This window comes from Balaenoptera musculus, chromosome 19 (genome assembly GCF_009873245.2).
Source record: "Balaenoptera musculus isolate JJ_BM4_2016_0621 chromosome 19, mBalMus1.pri.v3, whole genome shotgun sequence".
Taxonomy (NCBI): domain Eukaryota; kingdom Metazoa; phylum Chordata; class Mammalia; order Artiodactyla; family Balaenopteridae; genus Balaenoptera; species Balaenoptera musculus.
In genome coordinates, this window is record NC_045803.1 from 7,364,451 (window position 1) to 7,384,708 (window position 20,258).

General features: G+C 48.7%; 1 protein-coding gene and 1 long non-coding RNA gene across 2 annotated transcripts; one reads left to right on the forward strand and one right to left on the reverse strand.

Annotated features, from left to right (window-relative positions):
• The first annotated feature begins 3,709 nt into the window (after positions 1-3,709).
• Positions 3,710-18,306, forward strand: TSKS (testis specific serine kinase substrate). The gene is made up of 11 exons (XM_036833268.1): positions 3,710-4,679; positions 4,929-5,142; positions 12,632-12,727; positions 12,934-13,017; positions 13,350-13,433; positions 14,007-14,287; positions 14,743-14,937; positions 15,793-15,966; positions 16,643-16,778; positions 17,894-18,018; positions 18,150-18,306. Exons 1-11 carry the CDS (start codon positions 4,510-4,512, stop codon positions 18,304-18,306), a joined length of 1,716 nt encoding a protein of 571 aa, XP_036689163.1. The 5' UTR covers positions 3,710-4,509.
• LOC118885011 lies at positions 12,380-14,842 on the reverse strand. Its single transcript, XR_005017422.1, has 3 exons — positions 14,729-14,842; positions 12,611-12,678; positions 12,380-12,417 (listed from the first exon to the last, which is right to left on the reverse strand). It is a non-coding gene; the product is annotated as an uncharacterized LOC118885011 (long non-coding RNA).
• Positions 18,307-20,258: the final 1,952 nt, after the last annotated feature.

The window sequence follows — 20,258 nt, forward strand, 5'->3', positions numbered from 1 at the left end:
TGCGCACCTAGAGCCCATGCGCCACAGCGTGGGAAGCCACCGCAGTGAGAAGCCCGCGCAGTGCAATGAAGAGTAGCCCCCACTAGAGAAAGCCCGCACACAGCAACGAAGACCCAACACAGCCAAAAAAATAAAAATAAAAATAAAAATAAAAATCAAATCAAATCTTTAAAAAAAAAAAAAAGATGGAGCATTAAGAGGGAACCCCAGGAGCTCCTCGAATTGCTCAGGGGTTGAACCACAATAGCTTTTAAGATTTTGACCTGAACAAATTAACTCCTGATTTTCTCCAGAAAAACTGGACTCATCCCCAGTCTTCCCATTTTGGCAGCTGGGCCCGCCATCAATCACCCAGGCACTCTTGCCAGGACAGACCCCCTCCTGTCCTTCACCCCAAACCAAAGCCAGAACACACCCCAAAGCCAGTCACCTCCTCCCATCACCACTGCCTCACCTGGTGCAGGCCACCATCACCATCATCTTTTGCCTGGAACCTTGTAGTGACATCCCTGGCCATTCTCCCTGCTTCCATCCTGGCCATTCTCCCTGCTTCCATCCTGGCCACTCAGGGTGCTTTTTGCAACATCAGTCAGCTGTGTCCTTCCGCAGCTTAAATGCACCAGACACACTGGCCTCCTCTTGGCCATTAAGACCCTCCAGACTCATTCCTGCCCCCTGCCCACCTCAGCTTTCCCCATGGCTGGCTCATCCTTCAGGTCTCAATGCAATGTCCCCTCTTAGGAGAGAACTTCTGGATTTAGGGATTTAAAGTGACCTCTCGGGACTTCCCTGACGGTCCAGTGATTAAGATTCTGTGCTTTCACCCCAAGGGGCATGGGTTCAATCCCTGGTCAGGGAACTAAAATCCCACATGCCGTGCATCGTGGCCAATAAATAAAGAAATAAAGAAATAAAGTGACCTATCCGTGTCGTACTTGAACACATTATCCAGTATTAAAAAAAAAAAAATGTGTTACAGCAATCCCACTCCTGGGCATACATCTGGGAAAGACGAAACTCTAATTTGAAAAGATACATGCACCCCAACGTTCATAGCAGCACTATTTACAATAGCCAAGACATGGAAGCAACCTAAATGTCCATCAACAGATGAATGGCTAAGGAAGATGAGGTACATATATACAATGGAATACTGCTCAGCCATGAAAAAGAATGAAATAATGCCATTTGCAGCAACATGGATGGACCTAGAGATTATTACACTAAGTGAAGTAAGTCAGAGAAAGACAAATATAATGTGATATCACTTATATGGGGAATCTAAAAAAATGATACAAAGAACTTACAAAATAGACTCACAGACATAGAAAACAAACTTATGGTTACCAAAGGGGAAGGGGGGAGGGATAAATTGGGAATTTGAAATTAACAGATACACACTACTTTACATAAAATAGATAAACAACAAGGACCTACTATATAGTACAGGGAACTATATTCACTATCTTGTAATAACCTAGAATGGAAAAGAATCTGAAAAAGAATATATATACACATATACATACATATATATATATATATAAAACTGAATTACTTTGCTGTATACCTGAAACATTGTAAATCAACTATACTTCAATTAAAAAAAATTTCAAGGGACTTCCCTGGTGGTCCAGTGGTTTAGACTCTGCACTCCCAATGCAGAGGGCTTGGATTCAAACCCTGGTTGTGGAACTAAGATCCCACATGCCACGCGGCGCAGCCAAAAAATAAAAACAAAAAAAAATTTTTTTAATGTGTTATAGAAATTTTCAAATATACCCCTGCAAAGCAGAAGAGTATAATGCACCCCCATAAACCCAGCTCCAACAGTTATCAACATATGACCTTTATTCTTTCATTTATGATCCCCTGCATTTGACTTCCTTACCCCCCACTGGATTATTTTAAAGCAAGCCCCCCCCCATGATATCATTTCATCCCCATCACCCAGTTTCTTCTCCAACATTTCACAATGAAAATTTCTAAATATTCAGAAAGTTGAAACAACTGTACAGCAAACACCCATATACCCCATCGCCCCAATGCTGGCATTAACATTTTACTCCACTCACTTTATCACAAGTCCATCTGGCCTTCCCTTCCTCCAACCATCATCCATCATGTGTTTTTTTTTTTTAATTTTTAAAAAATTTATTTATTTTATTTGGTTGCGCCGGGTCTCAGTTGCAGCAGGTGGGCTCCTTAGTTGCGGCTCGCCGGCTCCTTAGTTGCAGCACGTGAACTCTTAGTTGCCGCATGCATGCAGGATCTAGTTCCCTGACCAGGGATCGAACCCAAGCCCCCTGCACTGGGAGCGCAGGAGTCTCTTTTTTTTTTTTTTTCAAGTTATCCTAATTTATTTATTTCTTTATTTTAATTTTATTTATTTATTTATGGCTGCGTTGGGTCTTTGTTGCTGCACGCGGGCTTTCTCTAGTTGCGGCAAGCAGGGGCTACTCTTCGTTGCCGTGCACGGGCTTCTCACTGCGGTGGCTTCTCTTGTTGTGGAGCACAGGCTCTAGGCGAGTGGACTCAGTAGTTGTGGCTTGCGGGCTCTAGAGCACAGGCTCAGTAGCTATGGCCCACGGGCTTAGTTGCTCCGCAGTGTGTGGGATCTTCCCGGACCAGGGCTTGAACCCATGTCCCCTGCGTTGGCAGGCAGATTCTTAACCACTGTGCCACCAGGGAAGTCCCAATCCATCATGTATTTTTAATGCATTCAAAGTAAGTTGCAAATAGCACTATTCACAATAGCCAAGATATGGAAACAACCAGGTGGTATATACACACAATGGAATATTATCTGGCCATGAGAAAAGAGGATATTCTGCCATTTTCAGCCACGCGGACAGACCCTGAGCACATTATGCTAAGCTAGATAAACCAGACAGAGAAAGACAAGTACTGTATGATTTCACTTATATGTGGAATCTTAAAAAGTCTAACCTGTAAAAAAAGATTAAAATGGTGGTTACCAGCAGGTAGGGTGTGGGAGATAAGATTGATGTTGTTTAAGGGTACAAACTTGCAACAAATAATAAATAAGCCATAGAGATCTAATACACAGTATAGTGAATACAGATAACAATATTGTACTATAATGATGTGATAATATAGCTACAACGGCAATCATATTATAATATATAAATGTATCAAAGTAAGACACACTTTAAATTTATAAACACTATATGTCTGGGAATTCCCTGGCAGTCCAGTGGTTAGGACTTGGCCCAGGTTCGATCCCTGGTCAGGGAACTAAGATCCCACAAGCCGTGCAGCATAGCAAAAAACAAAACAACAACAACAACAAAAAAGTCAAATTTATTCAATAAAAAAAACAATTAAAAAACAGAATAAAACAAAGTTGCAGATATCAGTACTCATCAACCCTGTTACGGGTTGAATTATGTCCTGCAAAAGATGCTCAAGTCCTAACCTGCAGTAGCTGTGAATTTGGCCTTATTTGGAAATAGGGTCTTTGCAGATGATCAAGTTAAGACATGGTCATTTGTGTGGGCCCTAATCCAATATGTGCAGTTTCTTAAAAGGGGGGAAATTTGGACACAGAGATAAACAGTTCCACAGAGAAGATAGTGTGAAGACACAGGGAGAAGATGGCCATCTACAAACCAAGGAACACCTAAGGATACCAGATACTAGGGGAGAGGCACAGATTCTCCCTCACAGCCTCAGAAGGAACCAACCCTGCTGACGCCTTGACCTTGGACTTCTGGCCTCCAGAACTTCCAGACAATAACTATCTATAGTTTAAGACGCTCAGTCTGCAGGACTTTGTTACAGCAGTCCCGGGGTCTAACACAACTCCAAATATTCAACATGCACATCATGAACTATAGTTCAGTGCTTGTTTAGATTCTTTAATCGGTAGAATTCACACACAGTAAAAGGCTCAAATCCCAGGTGCACAAATCGACAAGCTTTGACAGACGTCCACATGGCCATCACCCAGTTTTGATTCCCTTTATATCACGTTCGGACATCTGGTGTTTTTGGTTTGTTTCTATTGCCCGCCTGTCCCCTTCCAACCCCCCATAGAATGTAAGATCCTCCAGCGCTGGTATTCAATCCCCGTCGTCCCCCAGATCCTGGGAAAGTGACAAATCCAATGTATTACATGATGAATCAAGTCTGAATGGAGGGGCTGGGTGACCCCACAGTGAGTTTCAGGGAAAGGTAATTTGGACCCCTCCCAAGAACCAGTGGGTCCGTCCACTGTAAGTTCTGGACTAGAATGAATTTCACTGTGTTTCTGAAGGGGAGGGACAGATCAGGGTAGAACTAGAATCCTGAACAAGAGTTCACTGAGGCCCCCGGGGGAACGTGCCAAGTCACGTTTCCCCACCCTTGTGCCCCCCCCTTACTGGGGCCCAGTGGTTGGGTCCTTTATGAGGCAGGCTTGTGGGGACAGGGGACCTTGAGGGTCAGTGGTCAGTGTAGGTGGAAAGCCTCAGAGGAAGGAGCCCCTGGGAGCCGGGCCCTCCACAGGCCATGGCAAGCGTGGTGGTGAAGACGATCTGGCAGTCCAAAGAGATCCATGAGGCCGGGGACCCCCCCGCGGGGGTCGAGAGTCGCTCCCAGCTGGTTCCCGAGGCTCCTGGGGGAGTGACCAGCCCAGTCAAAGGGGTCGCGAAGAAAAAGAAGGCCGTGTCCTTCCACGGGTGGGTTTGTAGCACCCTGTCGGGGCGGTTCCACCACCCAGCCCTTGCCTCTGACAGAGCACAAGTCCCCCTGTGGGTGCTGTTGGAAAGGGAGGAAAACAGGCAGCAGGGATGGAGGAGAAAGAAGAAAGCAGGCGGCGAGGTTGAAGTCAGAGAGAGTAGGGAATGTGCAGACAGGGAGGCGCGGTTGGGGGGGCCGTACCCTGCTGGGGTGGCATCTTGACCCTCCTGCCTGTTTCTCCTCCCCAGGGTGGAGCCTCGGATGTCCCATGAGCCAATGCACTGGTGCCTGAACCTCAAACGGTCCTCAGCCTGCACCAATGTGTCCCTGCTCAACCTGGCCGCCATGGAGCCCACCGACTCCTCGGGGACAGACTCAACCGTGGAAGACAGCGGCCTGCTGGCATTGCCCGTGCCCATCCCACCCTGGGCTCCAGATGACCCAGACATCACGGAAATACTGGTGAGAGGGCCCTCGGCCGGGCTGGGGAATACGAGGGTTCTCACCCTGGTGGTAGGCAAATACTGAGGATGGGTTTGGGGGGGTGTCTTCTTGATTTGGAATGAGAAGGTTCTTGTCACCCTTTGAGGCCCTACAGTCAGCCATGAATCTGCTCCATCCAGGGTGAATGCTGCCTGCTGCCTGCGAGTTGGTCTTTTGTTCATTCAGTCACTTCCAAATGTCCTGGGTGAAGCTGGAGTCACAGATAGGAATCAGGCCAGGTCCCTGCCCCAGGAAAGCCCCCAGTCTGGTGGGAGTGACAGATACAGACTGGGGTGACAAATTCCATAATGGAGGTAACACTGGGGATCCAAGAAAAGGGCCCCTCAAACCAGGCTAGGGGTATCAGGGAAAACTTCTGGAGGAGGCAGTGTTGGAACTGGGCTTTGACGGATGAGTAGGAGTTCTCTGAGCAGACCACCTCAGACTGTGGGGAAAAACTGGGAGGTGAACAAGATCTAGGAGAATTTAGAGAATTCCTGACTAGAGCATAGAATGCTACAGCTTGGTCCTTTAACTCTCCCACCAACCTCCACCCCCTGCCAGGCTTCTCCTGGGTCAGACCCTGAACTTGGCTTGACATGGACACTGAGAATTACACTAACAATAATCACGGCCATAATGATACTAATAAGATTCACTAGCGGGAATTCCCTGGCGGTCCAGCGGTTAGGACTCCAAGCTTCCACTGCAGGGGACATGGGTTCAATCCCAGCTCAGGGAACTAAGATCCCGCATGTCACACGGCATGGTCAAAAAAAAAAAAAAAAAAAAAAAAAGATTCACTAGCATATACTGAGCACTTTCTGTGTTCCAGGAGCCTCAGTGTCCTCATCTGTAAAATGGAGATGCATGTGTTTGTTCTTTCAAGAAATATTTCTTGAACACCTACAATGTGCCAGGCACTGCTCTAGGAACAGGAAATATAGCAGCACCCAAGACAGAGTTCTGGAGAGAATTGCACCCATCTCATGAGGTTGTCATGACAATGAAATGAAATTCATTCATGTAAAATGTTTAGCACAATAGTCAGCTGTATGCACAGAATAGTTAGTCATTATTTTTATCCTCATTTCACAGATGAAGATATTGAGGGACTAGAAGGTTAATTAGCATATCCAAAGTCATACGGCTTCTAAGTAGTGGAGCCGGGCTTAGGAGTCAGCACCTGCATTGCGGGGGGCAGTAGAGGTCACTGTGGGAGCCCTGAAGAAGGCCTTGGCCCAGCTGACCATGGTCAAGGAAGGCTTTCTGGAAAAGGCAGCACACAAGCTGGATCTTGAAGATAAGGAAGGCAGAATACAGGGAAGGGTATTCCACCTAGCTGGAACAGCATATGCAAAAGGGCAGGAGTTGAAAAGAGCCTGGGGAACATGTCCTTGTGGCTAGATTGTGGTGTGTGGGAGAGGTGAGGCTGGCGGGTGGTGGGCACAGGACACAGAGGCTGAGAAATGTGGGCATTCTCCATTCTCTTGAGGACCATGGGGAGCCATTGAGGGTTCCTGGGGAGGGGGAGAGGAACAACTCGGCATTTGGGCTCCATATCCATTTACTGAGCATCTACTATGTTCCAGGCACTGTGCTACATCCCTATGGTGGTGGTGGGGTGTCTCATTTTCCCCTCTTAGAGGTTCTGCAAGGAAGATGAAAACAAAAATAAGTGAGGTAGAGAGAGGTGGAGTGACCCCATGCAAGGTTAGAGAGCTTGTAAGAAGCAGGGTCAGGACCAGAAGCTTAGCGAGTGTGATGCTTTCTTTCCCTAGAAGATGCCTCTGGCCCCGGGTGGGAGACGTTTGGAGGGGAGAGACTGGAGGCAGGCAGGCCGGAGAGGAGGTCAGGCGAGGGTCCAGGGTAAGAGGACCAGGTGGAGAGAAGCCAGCAGGCAGAGAGAGAGAGTCCAGGTGGGATGGATGGCCTGGGAGGCATCCCCTCCCACCAGAACACTTTCCTCCCCTTCTCTTCCAGCATCGCTCAGGCAGCACTTGCAGAGGTCCGCCTCCCACTGGAGCTATTTCTGAGTCACATCCTCCAGAGGATTGTGATGCCTGAGAAAGAGCCCTGGGCGGCCAAGATCAAGGTCTGATGCAGCTGCGGCTCACTGTGGGGCTGCAGGGGAGAATCAGCCTCTATGGGGCTTCTCCATAAAATGGAAAAAGTGCTGTCAGTCAACACCTTAGGGTATAGGCAGGAACCGTGAGGAGGTGGTCGGGAAGAACACAGGCTGACACACAGCATCTGAGCTGCATCGGGAGAGAAAGCTGGAGATGGGCAGAGAGGAGGGGGAGGAAACCCAGAGAGAAAGGAGGACAGAGACCCAGAGAGAGGAGGACGGGGACCTGGGGAGGGGGACAGAGACAGAAAACCAGAGATAGAGGAGGGGGCCAGAGACCCAGAGAAGGAAGGAACGGACACCAGAGAGAGAGGTGGGACAGAGAACTAGAGAGGAAAGGAAGAGAACACGGGAGCGATGGAGACCTTGGGTGAGAGAGTGATAATTCCCAGACTGGATGGAGGGTCAGCAGAAGAATGGTGAAGCAGACAGCTTTGGCTCCTGGCTTTTTTTTTTTTTTTTTTTGCCGCGCTGTGCAGCTTGTGGGATTTTAGTTCCCTGACCAGGAATCGAACCCAGGCCCCTGGCAGTGAGAGCATGGAGTCCTAACCACGGGACCACCAGGGAATTCCCTGGCTCCTGTCTTAAGCTCTGACATCTTTATGAGGCCAAAGGATGTAACTGAGGAGGTAGTATTGCTTTGGGGGAAGGTCAGTGCCTCCATGTGGAAATGGCCAGAGCAGGTGTTCTGAGCCCTGCTTGGAACTTGTCCTGCTGTCTACAGATTTCCCTGAGGCTGCTGTAGGGTCTTGGTGCTAAGCCCTTTCCTGGTAGGTCCTGTCGTGTTGTCTTTATGTTTAACGATGCTGACACTAATCACTGCGCTTGGCTTATGGATCCTATCATCTTCTTGACCTTTCCTCACCACCATCCGAGCAAGGTATCCTCATTCCCATTTGACAAGAAGGGAAACCGAGGCAGGCTGGGAGTGGGGAATTGGATTGCCCAGTTGCATGGCATGTGGACGGCCAAGGAGACGTTTATCCCCAGGTTTGGCTCCCCACCACCACCGTGCCATTCGCTTTTTTAGCCAAGGCTAGCAGCCTCTGCCTTCACCATTCCCGAAATCTGCTCTCAGTGAAGCTAAAACTCACCTCCAGTGACCCCAGCTGCACTTTCTCTTTTCCCAAGTATTGACCAAGGGCCTTTCTGGATTAGCCTGTGTTCCTCCCAACAGCAGCCCTGTGAAGGTCGTTATTAGTCCCTCCCCATTTTACAGGTAGGGAAACAGAGGCTTAGAGAGGTGAAGTCCCCTCCCTGAGGTCATACAGCTAGTAAGTGGAAGAACTGAGTTGACTCCAGAACCCGCTCCCCTAGTTTCCCAGAGCAGCTACCCATGGGAAATCCAAGACCGTTGGGTCTTCAGTTTAAAAATATCACAGCTATTGCTGTGAAACAAATGATTCCCAACCTTAAAACAACAAACCTGGAGTGGCTTAATTGGGTGGTTCTGGCTTAGGGTCTCTCATGAGGTTGTAGTCAAGATTTTGGCAGGGGCTGCAGTCATCTGAAGGCTTGACTGGAGCTAGAGGTTGGGCTTCCAAGATGGCACATTCACATGGCTCTTGGTTGGAGGCCTCAGTTCCTTGCCACACGGGCCTCTCCATAGGTAGCTGTTTAGAACATGGCAACTATCATTCTCCAGAGTAAGAGTGAGCAAGAAGGAAGACATGGTTCCTCTTATGAACTCATTTCTTAAGTCACATACCATCACTTCTGCCTTATTCTATTTACTAGGTATGAGTCACTAAGTCCAGCTGACACTCAAGTGACGGGAATAAGGCTCCACATTTTAAAAGAGCCTCAAAAAATTTGTGGGCATATTTTAAACCACCATGGTTTTGTGTGGGTTTTATTGCTTTTTAATTTTTTTTTTTTTTGTAGGTGCCCTTCACCAGGATGAGGAAGTTCCCTTGTGCTTCTAGTTTGTTGAGTGTTTTTATCATGAAAGGGCATTGGATTTTGTCAAATGCTATTTCTCTATTCATTGACATGATTGTATTTTTCCCCCCGATATTTTACTAATATGGAATGTTACATGGGTTAATTTTCACGTTGAACCAATTTTGCATTCCTGGGATAAATCCTACTTGGCATGGTGTATAATCCTTTTTATATGCTGCTGGACTTGGTTTGCTAGTATTTTGTTGAAAATTTTGTGGCTGCTTTCAGAAGGAATATTGATCTGTAGTTTTATTATCTGGTGATGTCTTTGGTTTTGGTATCAGGGTAACATTGGCCTCATAGAATGAGTTAGTTCCCTCCTCTTCTGTTTTGTTTGTTTTTTGTTTTTTTGGTGAAGGGTTTGAGATGAATTGGCAACAACTCTTTTTTAAATGATTGGTAGAATTCACCAGTGAAGCCATCTGGGCTTTTTTTGTTGGAAGTTTTAAAATTACTAACTCAACCTCTTTACTTATTACAGGTCTATTCAGATGTCCTAGCTCTTCTTGAGTTAGTGTTTGCTAGGAATTTTTCCATTTCATCTAGGTTATCAAGTTTGATGACATACAATTGTTCATAGTGTTCCCTTGTAATCTTTCTCTTTCCGTAAGATTGGTAGTATGTCTCCTCTTTCCTTCCTGATTTAGCAATTTGAGTCTTCTTCCTCTTTCTCATGGTCAGCCTAGCTTAAAATTTGTCAATTTTGTTGACCTTTTCAAAAACCCAACTTCTGGTTTTGTTGATTTTTCTCTACTGTTTTCTATTCTCTATTTCATTTTTTTCACTCTAATCTTTATTATTTCCTTCATTCTGCTAGCTTTGGGTTAAGTTGTCTCTTCTTTTCTAGTTTCTTAAGGTGGAAGATTAGGTTACTGATTTTAAGTTCTTTTTTGATGTAGGTGTTTACAGCTCTAAATTTCCCTCAAAGTATTGCCTCTGCTGCATCCCACAAGTTTTGGTATGTTGTGTTTTCATTTTCCCTCATTCCTAAGTATAATTTCTCTTGTGATTTCTTCTTCTACCCATTGGCTGTCTATGAGTGTGTTGTTTAATTTCCATATATTTGTGAGTTTCTCAAATTTCTTTCTGCTATTGATTCCTGATTTCATTCTACTGAGGTCATTGAGGTCAGAAAACATACTTTGTTTTCAAATTCTTTTAAATTTATTGAGACTTGCTTTGTGACTTAATATATGGTCTGTTCTCGACTATATGAACAATGTTTAATTTCACTTGAGAAGAATGTGTATTCTCTTGTTGGGTGGAATGTTCTGTAGATGCCTGTTAGGTCTGGTTGGTTTATAGTGTTGTCCAAGTCTTCTATCTCCTTCTTGATCTACTCTCTAGTTGTTCAATCCATTCTTGAAAGTGAGGTATTGTAGTCTCCAACCATTACTGTTAAATCGTCAATTTCTCCCTTCAATTCTGTCAGTGTCTTTTTTTTCTTTTTGGCCATGCCATGGGGCTTGCAGATCTTAGTTCCCTGACCAGGGATTGAACCTGGGACCTCAGCAGTGAAAGCGTGGAGTCCTAACCACTGGACTGCCAGGGAATTCCCAATTCTATCAGTTTTTGATTCATGTGCTTTGAAACTCTATTAGGTACCTATATATTTATGATTGTTACAATCCCCTCAATGACTTGACTCATAGTTTTGGCCAGTTTGGAGGGGTGGAATTTGGGGGTTTCTGACTCCACCATTTTGCTGATGTCACCTTAATACAGTATTTCTTATCACACTTGTTCTCCAGAGCAGTTATGCAAGAAATGTGAAGTTGTTCCCATTTTACAATGAAGGAAGCTTGTTCTCTCTTTTCTCTTTGTGTATTAGTTCAGCAGCTGTGAAAGAAACCAAAATATCTGGTTGAAGCAGGATAGTTTGTTGCTCCCATAAATGTCTCAAGTACAGCAGGTCTCTTCAAATGCAGTAGGTCAGAGGCTCCAGTGTTCTGGGGGCTCAGCTATTAAGTCACAAGTTTGGCTGCTGTAACAAAAAGGCACAAAGTAGCATAAACAAGACGGAAAATGTTCTCTTGGTCACGTGTATAAAAGTATTCATAAGTGGTTGGAATTGAGTATGGCGGCGTCACAGGGTTGAGGATTCAGTCTTCTTTTATATTGTCCTCCATCTCATGGTCCAAGATGGCTGCTCTGGCTTTAGCCATCAACATTGTAGGGAGAGAGAAAGGGAGGTGTGCTCCCTACTTTCCTTTATTAAAAGGCATGACTTGGAAATTGCCTACATCATTTCCACTCATATTCCATTGGCCAGAACTTAGTCACATGGCCACACCTGGCTGTAAGGGCACCTGGGAATTGTAGTCTTTGGCTGAGCAGTGATGTACCAGGCTAACTCTTCTATAAATGTGGAAATGGGAGGGTGGAGATCCTGTCACATGCATCCCTCCTGAGCCAGTTTGTTTTGACAGGAGTCACAAAGCATTTTATGGTGACATAAGGTAGCAATGAACAGAGGCCATATGGCATCATGGTTTGAAACAAAGGCTCTGAGCATAAATTCTGACAAGGCCACCTCCTGTCTCATGTACCCAGGAGTACAAGGGACATCACCTCTCGGGGCCTCATTTGCCTCACTTGCAAAATGGGGCAAATAACCTCAAGAGGTGTGGTTGTGAAGAATAAAAAGGAAAATGTGGGTAAGGGCTTGGCTTGGTGCATAGTGAGTGCTTATATCTGGAAAGTGGGTTATCTTTAGAATTCTCCACTGCCTGGAGAGAAAGACAAGGCATGTGTTTCAACAGTTTATCTTATTTATTTATGTCTGTGGACCCCAAAGGCATTTATCTCAGGTTAAGACCATCCTCCTTCTCCCACATGTCTGAGCTTCCCACCCCCCACTCCCTCCTGGATCCTACTTATTTTTCTTGCCATCCGCTAAGCAGAAAACAAGGCTGCCCCCTGGTTTTTCTTGTTTTTTTGGTTTTTAATTTATTTATTTTTATTTTTGGCTGTGTTGGGTCTTCGTTTCTGTGCGAGGGCTTTCTCTAGTTGCGGCGAGCAGGGGCCACTCTTCATCGCGGTGCGCGGGCCTCTCACTGTCGCGGCCTCTTTTGTTGCGGAGCACAAGCTCCAGACGCGCAGGCTCAGTAGTTGTGGCTCACGGGCCCAGTTGCTCCGCAGCATGTGGGATCTTCCCAGACCAGGGCTCGAACCTGTGTCCCCTGCATTAGCAGGCAGATTCTCAACCACTGCGCCACCAGGGAAGCCCCTGCCCCCTAGTTTTATACCAAGAATCAAAGAGGCGCAGCCCTGGCCCCAAATTCCACAGCTATTCCAGGGCAGAATCAAGGTGTAAACCTAGTTCTAGACTTTCTCTTGGGGTTGGGGTTTGCTACCATGCACCCACTGACCCACCTGTCTCCCGTTCTTCCCCAGAGTTGGGTTAACAGTGGATTGGTCCACGCCAAAGATTCCATCACCAGCTTGAAGGAAAAGACCACCCGGGTTAACCAGCACGTGCAGACGCTGCAGGTCGTGAGGACCACCCGCCCCCTCCCGCAACATCTCCTCTTCCTCCAGGGTCACATTGCCCTCTTAGAGCTAACCTCCAACTCAATGCACCCATAGCCCAGTTGGGGAGACTTAGGCTCAGGAGGGAAAGGAAGCTTCCCGCCTCTCCTCCCCACGGGGTGTCTCCTTGAGGCCCCGGCTAACCCCTCCTCCCTTCCATGCTCCAGAGTGAGTGTTCTGTGCTGAGTGAGAACCTAGAGAGAAGGCGGCAAGAGGCGGAAGAACTAGAAGGGTACTGTAGTCAACTCAAGGTGAGCTGCTGTGGGGCAGGAGCGGGGCGGGAGTAGGAAGCGGAAGTAGGAAGAGGGTGAGAGGAAGTGGGGAGGAATGGAGTGGTGGACAGGAGAGAGGTGGGGTGAAGTGGAAAAGGAGCATGGGAGAGGTCCGAGGAAGAACCATTTCTTTAGCCAAGGGAACCGAGCCGGGAAAGGGCAGACCAATAACCAGAAGGCAGACCTTGCGGAAGGAGGGGGCGTGCCTTAAACGCGGGGGGTGGAAGCTGTATGGAAAATAGCGAGGGTAACGGCTGGGAGGCGGAACTGGAATGGGAAGTCAGGGCCCCCGTCCTGGTGTCCTGACCCAGGAGAACTGCTGGAAGGTGACCCGGTCGGTGGAAGATGCTGAAATAAAAACCAACGTCCTGAAGCAGAACTCTGCCCTGCTGGAGGTAAGGGGGAGGGGTCTAAGGGCTTGAGGAAGGTACTCAAGTAACCGAGGTACTTGAGGTAGACTTCAGGTGGGACTTCCCGCCCTGCCACCACCACCACCACACTGCCCCTTCATGTTCATGGTCATACTTTTCCATGCACAGTCATATTCAAGTCCCGGAGAGAGAGATTCGTATCGGACTTGGAGTGGGAATGCCTGTCCTGCCCACATACCCACTCATTTCCCACCAAAATGTTGGAAAAGCTTCAGCTGTTCTTCCTAAACAGGAGGGACTGGAATTGGATACCTTCGAGGATTAGAGTGAGGGTGGAGGGCTAGATGGAGACACAGAGGCAGGCATTCAGTCCAAGGTGAGTTGGACTCCAGCTGGGCTTCGAATGGGGCATCCCTCCCTAGTAACAGCAAGCGGGAGTCCATTAAGACTTCAGGTGGGACTTCCCGATATCCCGTCCCCACATCCATTCACTTTCTAGCCTCAGGAATTTACTGGGCGGATTTGGTGGTGGAGGGGGTGGTAGTGGTGGGAGGCAAGGGGCCGGACGCAGTAACCCTGCTCTCCTTCCCCACCCAGGAGAAGCTGCGCTACCTCCAGATGCAGGATGAGACGCCCAGGAGGCAGGAGGCTGAGCTGCAGGAGCTGGAGCAGAAACTGGAGGCTGGCCTCTCCCGCCACGGCCTGGGCCTCGCCACCCAGCCCCCAGGCTGCTCCAGCCCGCCGGGGAGCCCCGACGAACCCCCGCGACGGCGAGGCGTGGCCCCAGGCGGCTGGGGAATGGGGCCCCGGGCAGGGGAGGGCCCCGTCGTGAGCGAGCAGGAGTTGCAGAAGGTCTCTGCCGCCCTTGATGAGCTGAGGTGAGTGGGATCCTGGGATGGGCCCAGGGGGTGGAGCCTCGAAGAGGAGTGTTCTGGGGGCGGTGACCCGGAAGGGCAGGACTTCGAAGAACCGAGTTTTGAATATAGGGCAGGTGGCAGGGAGGTCCGCGTCGGGTGAAAATGAGGTGGGCGGGTTTTGGGACGTGGCAGGTCTTTGGAGGCTCCAACTCCCTGGCGCGAGCGGTATCTTGAGGAGGCAGTGTCTGGAGGAGCTGATGTGGGGCTGGGAGGCAGGCCGAGAGAAGGCCAGGATACCTGATAAGGGGATAGAGGCAGGGTTCTGGAGGACATGAGAGGATCCCAATAAATGAACAGGACAGGAGAATTCGGGGACAGGGTGGGTCCGGAGCCACGGGCGTGGTCTTGGCGGGGCGCGGCGGACGGGGGCGTGTCCAAACCTAGCCCTGACGCGTTCCTTACCTCTACGCCTACAGGAGGGAGGTGTCCTCCCTGACCGCCCGGTGGCATCAGGAGGAGGGGGCCGTGCAGGAGGCCCTACGGCTGCTCGGGGGCCTGGGCGGCAGGCTCGACGGCTTCCTGGGCCAGTGGGAGCGGGCGCAGCGCGAGCAGGCTCAGGCCGCGCGGGGCCTGCAAGAGCTGCGGGGCCGGACGGACGAGCTGTACACCATGTAAGGGCCCAGATGCGCGCACGGGGCGGGGACGTGGGAGGGCGGAGCCTTGAGGGAAAGGGGTGGGCCAATCAGCTGGAGCCAATCGGGTGGGAGCGCATATACTGACAGGTGGAAGCCCCAATTAGAGAGTAGGGAGGGGCGTGTTATACCTAAGAAGGACTGAGGGGCGGAGCCACTTAGAGAAGAGGTGAGTTCCACACCTTAAAAGCAAGGGACGGAGCCAAGTAGGAACAGGGGAAACCAGTTAGAGAACAGGGAGGTGCGTTCCCGACAATAAAACGCAAAAGGAGGTACCAATCAGAGCAGAGGGGGCAAGGCAGAGCGGGGTATTGCAAACTGGATGGAGACAGAGGTGCTGGGCTAATTTTGGGTGGAGCCTTGCTGGGACTACAGGTTTCCCTGCCATCCAAAAGTAGAGCAGTTCCTGTGAAACCTTCTGTAAGCCAAAATAGCATAAAGCGAAGAAGCAATTACCTTAGAATACATCTTGCTAACAGATGCACAAAATAAATTGAGATAAAGCACAGGTGCCCATAGACAACACAATTCAAAGCTATGGTGGCTTGGTGCTGAGATACTGAGTGTAGTTCTCAGAGAAGGGGCTTGGTGGCGCCACTCTCGCTGCTTGGAGTGTGTCCTGCTTCGGTAACAGCTTGCTACAAAACAAATGCTTTGCGCTTTTTTTCATAAAAGGGAAAATCCTCTTCGGACTTCTTTTGGTTAGTGAAAACAGGTACTAATGTAGGCCTTTGGTAAAAATGAAGTGGGGTAAAGCGAACTTTCAAAAACCGGAGGATGCCTGTATACTGTTGGAGAGGCGACCTCACTGTACTGCTTACTCTCACACCGCAGGGTGGAGCGGTCAGCAGTGTCTGTGGCTTCACTGAGGAGCGAACTGGAGGCGCTGGGCCCAGTGAAACCGATTCTGGAGGAGCTTGGGCGGCAATTTCAGAGCTCTCGTAGAGGGTCTGACCTCTCTATGAACCTGGATCGGGCTCCCCAAGGCTCCTGTGCCCGCTGTGCCAGGTAAGGGGGCAGCGCCTGGCTCCAGGTGCATTCTGCATCGTATTGAGGACCAAGCATTGAAGGAGATGAGACTTTAGCAAGAGTGGAGAGGGAAATTCATTGTGGGAGACAGGGCATCCCCACGTATTGTAGGATGGGCCAGTCTCGCGGCATTATGGGAGTCACATTTCTTCCCTCCCCACAAGGTGAAGTCAGTGTCTTGTGGAACGCAAGAAAGACTTGTTATGTTTCGAGCATCTTGGATTTCCAGTGCACTGTGGGAAGGCTGGGCAGTGGTACTGGGTGGGAGGCAGGTTTTCTCAGTGCATCGTAGGAAAATGAGACCTTGGGGTGTTGGAAGCCGACAGATACCATGCTTGATCTGTATTGGGAAGGGTGCAGGGCACTTCCAATACAACATGGGATCGGTTTTAACTAGTGCATTGTGGGAAATGTGAGTTTCTGATGAACCGAGGACCGTGTGGTGGAAATCCCCAGGCACTGTGGTAACTCCCCACGCTGTGGAAACCAGAGCATACCGGATGAACTATAGTTTGGCCCCAGTGCATGGTGGGAAGGTTGCCTGGGTGCATAGTGGAAACGGGACCTGGGTGGAGGCTGGGCAGATGGGCATGGTGTATCCTGGGAATGGAGTTGGTCCGAGGCCTCTTTCACCTGGTGACTACCCCTCCCCCAGCCAGGGACAGCAGTTGTCCACGGAGTCCTTGCAGCAGCTGCTGGAGCGAGCGCTGACCCCGCTAGTGGACGAGGTGAAGCAGAGGGGCCTGGCTCCTGCCTGCCCCAGCTGCCAGAGGCTGCACAAGAAGATTCTGGTACCAAGGACCATGGGCCACCATGCCCCACTTTTTGGTCAGGGCAGGGCGGGGGAGCCCCAGGCACAAGGATACTGCTGGTGTGTGGCAGGATGGGAAGGATGAGCTGTGGGCAGCAGGTGTTGGGGGAACACTTGGCTCTAATACGTCGGGACAGGGTGAGAGGGGAGCTGTTTGGTGTTTAGTGAGTCATAGGTCAATCATTAGGGAAGCTTGGGTGATGGATATGGGCCCAAAGCATGAAGGGACATGGATCTGGTGCACTGTGGGACAGAGGAGACAAACACCAGTCTATAGCGTCATGGAATATAAGCCTGATTTTCAATGAGCCTTAAGAGAGGCAGTGCATTATATGGGATCACCGAGATCAGACAGTGGACCCAGCGAGTAGCAGGTCACAGTAAGCTAATGCATTATGGGAAATGGAACCGCAGCTCTTCGTGAGGCATTGCACACAGACTCAGGCCCAATAACTGATGGAACTTGAGGCTGGTGTATATTCTGAAACATAGAGATCTAGTATATTATGGGATATTGGCTTAATGTATGATGGGATATGAGTTGTAGTGGGTGAAACAGACAAATGAGGCAGTAACGGACAGTCATGTGGCAGACCTAGAGGACTAAGACATGATAGGACATGGGGGCTGGTACATTGTGGGATATAGGGAACCAGAGCACTGAGGACTATTATTGTGACCGAGAGGCTGGCCTAATAGATAGGATGTGGGGGTCACATCCCATAATGTGAATTATGGGATGTAGATGATCACCATGTGATGGGATACCGGGGCCCAGACATCAAATGCATGATGGCTCATGGGCATTAGGGGACAATGTGATAGATGCTGATTTAGTGCTTACAGGGACAAAGAAGGCCAGTGCAATAGGGGACAGACAGTGGGACAGACACAAGTCTAGTGCACAATGGGACTTGGGAGGCCCAGTGCACCGTGGGATGCTGGGGTCAGCCTCAGGCTCAAGGTATGATGGGATACTCTGGGGGAGGAATGCGGGCCCTAGGGGACCCTGCCCCTTGCCCTCCGCGATCCAGATCCCCCTCCACTCCCAGCCCGGTCCAGCAAGCCCAGCAGCACCTACACTCCTCTCCCCAGGAGCTGGAGCGCCAGGCCTTGGCCAAACATGTCAGGGCAGAGGCCCTGAGCTCCACCCTTCGGCTGGCCCAAGACGAAGCCTTGCGGGCCAAGAACCTGCTGCTGACGGACAAGATGAAGCCGGAGTGAGGAAGGAGGCTGAGGGCATGGGAGGAGGGTGAGGTCTTGGGGAAAGGGCTTGAGTTACCCCCGGCTTCCACACCAGCCCCGAGGCATCGGGCCTCCCGAGCACTAACTGCCCACCCTCTCGTTACAGGGAGAAGGTGGCCGCTCTGGACTATCTACACTTGAAGATGTGCTCCCTCCACGATCAACTCAGCAACCTACCACTTGAGGGGTCCACGGGGACAATGGGGGGAGGGGGTGGTGGGGGAACTCCCCCAAAACGTGGGGGCCCAACCCCTGAGCAATAAATGGCCCCTCATGCTGGAATGAATTCCATCTCCTTTTTGGCACCAAAAGAGGGCTAGTAAAATTGCACACACACCGTGCACCAGCCTCTGTGCTCACTATGACTTGATCCTCAGCCAACAGGGTGTCGATGGTGGTACAGTTCTTTAATTTCTTGGGGGTTTTTTTTGTTTTTTAATATTTATTTATTTGTTTACTTTTTTTATTTGGCTGCACCGGATCTTAATTGCTGCTCACAGGATCTTTTAGTTGTGGCATGTGGGATCTTCGTTGTGGCATGCGGGATCTAGTTCCCTGACCAGGGATCGAACCCAGGCCCCCTGCATTGGGAGCTCAGAGTCTTAACCACTGGACCACCAGGGAAGTCCAGTACAGTTCTTTGAAAAGGAGGCAGAGGGTAGAAATAAGGTTCTGTGGTGCAGTTTGAGCCTGTCAAGCCAACATTTTTTAGGATGACTTTTACTAGATAATGATATTGTCTACCACTGTGTAAAAAAAGTACCCTCCCCTCCAAAAAACTTAGCTGCTTATAACATATTATCTCACATAATTCCTGAGGGTCAGGAATCTGGGAGTGGCGTAGCTAGATGGTACTGGCTCAGGGTCCTCATGAGTTTGCAGTCAGGATGTCAGCTGGGGCTGCTGTCACCTGAAGACTTGCCTGGGGCTGGATGTTACACTTCCAAGATGGCGCATTCACATGGCTTTTGGCTGGAGGCCTCAGTTTCTCATGGCAGCTAACTTCCCCCAGGGCAAGCAGTCTAAGAACAAGCAGGAAGCTAAGGTGCCTTTAATGACCTAGTCTTTGAAGTTGCATACCATCATTTTCTCTTTTTATATTGACTAGAACTGAGTCACTAAGTCCAGATCATACTCACATGGTGTGTCAAAGAATTTGCAGACATATTTTGAAGAGAATGTCAATTTGTGGAGATATTTTAAACCACCACACTAATACTATTTTTTTTTTTTTTTTTTACTAATACTATTTTTAAATGTACAGTTGAAATATAATATAAACAGAAAAGTTCACAAGTTAAAAGTGAACAGCTTGGACTTCCCTGGTGGCGCAGTGGTTAAGAATCTGCCTGCCAATGCAGGGGACACGGGTTCAAGCCCTGGTCGGGGAAGATCCCACATGCCACGGAGCAACTAAGCCCGTGCACCACAACTACTGAGCCTGTGCTCTAGAGCCCACAAGCCACAACTACTGAGCCCGTGTGCCACAACTACTGAAGCCCGCGGGCCTAGAGCCTGTGCTCCGCAACAAGAGAAGCCACCGCAATGAGAAGCCTGTGCGCAGCAACAAAGACCAAATGCAGCCAAAAATAAATTTTTTTAAAAAGCCAGTCGTTTAAAAAAAAGTGAACAGCTCAATGAATTATCATGAAATGGACGTGTTTGTGTAACCACCACCGAGATTTAGAAACTACACCTGACCAGCATTCCCTGAATCTCAATCACTACCCTTTCCTTCTACCCCAAAGGTAACCCCTATTCTTCTAACACCATTGCAATAAGGTAAGAAAAGAGAGACTATAGGATAGGAAAGGAAGAAAACTATCATTATTCTGAGATGGCATAACTGTACATATAATCATAGAGAATCCAATAGAATCTATAAATTTCTAAAAATCAGTGAGCTTAGCAAGGAAGCTGAATAAAAGGTGACATAAAAAAATTATCTCTGTATGCCAGTGATGAAAGTTTAGAAAATGAAAAACTTTCAAAGGTGCTAGTTCTAAGTAGCATAAAACTAAAAAATGTCTAGGAATCCAACAAAAGATAAGTTATGATCTCTACATCAAACTTTAAAATATTATTGCGAGAAGTTAAAGACCTTAACAATGGGGAGTTATACCATATTCATGGTTTATAAGATATCATTATAAAGATGTTACTTCTCTCCAATTGATTTGTAGATTCGAAGATAGCAGATACGAGATTTATTAAT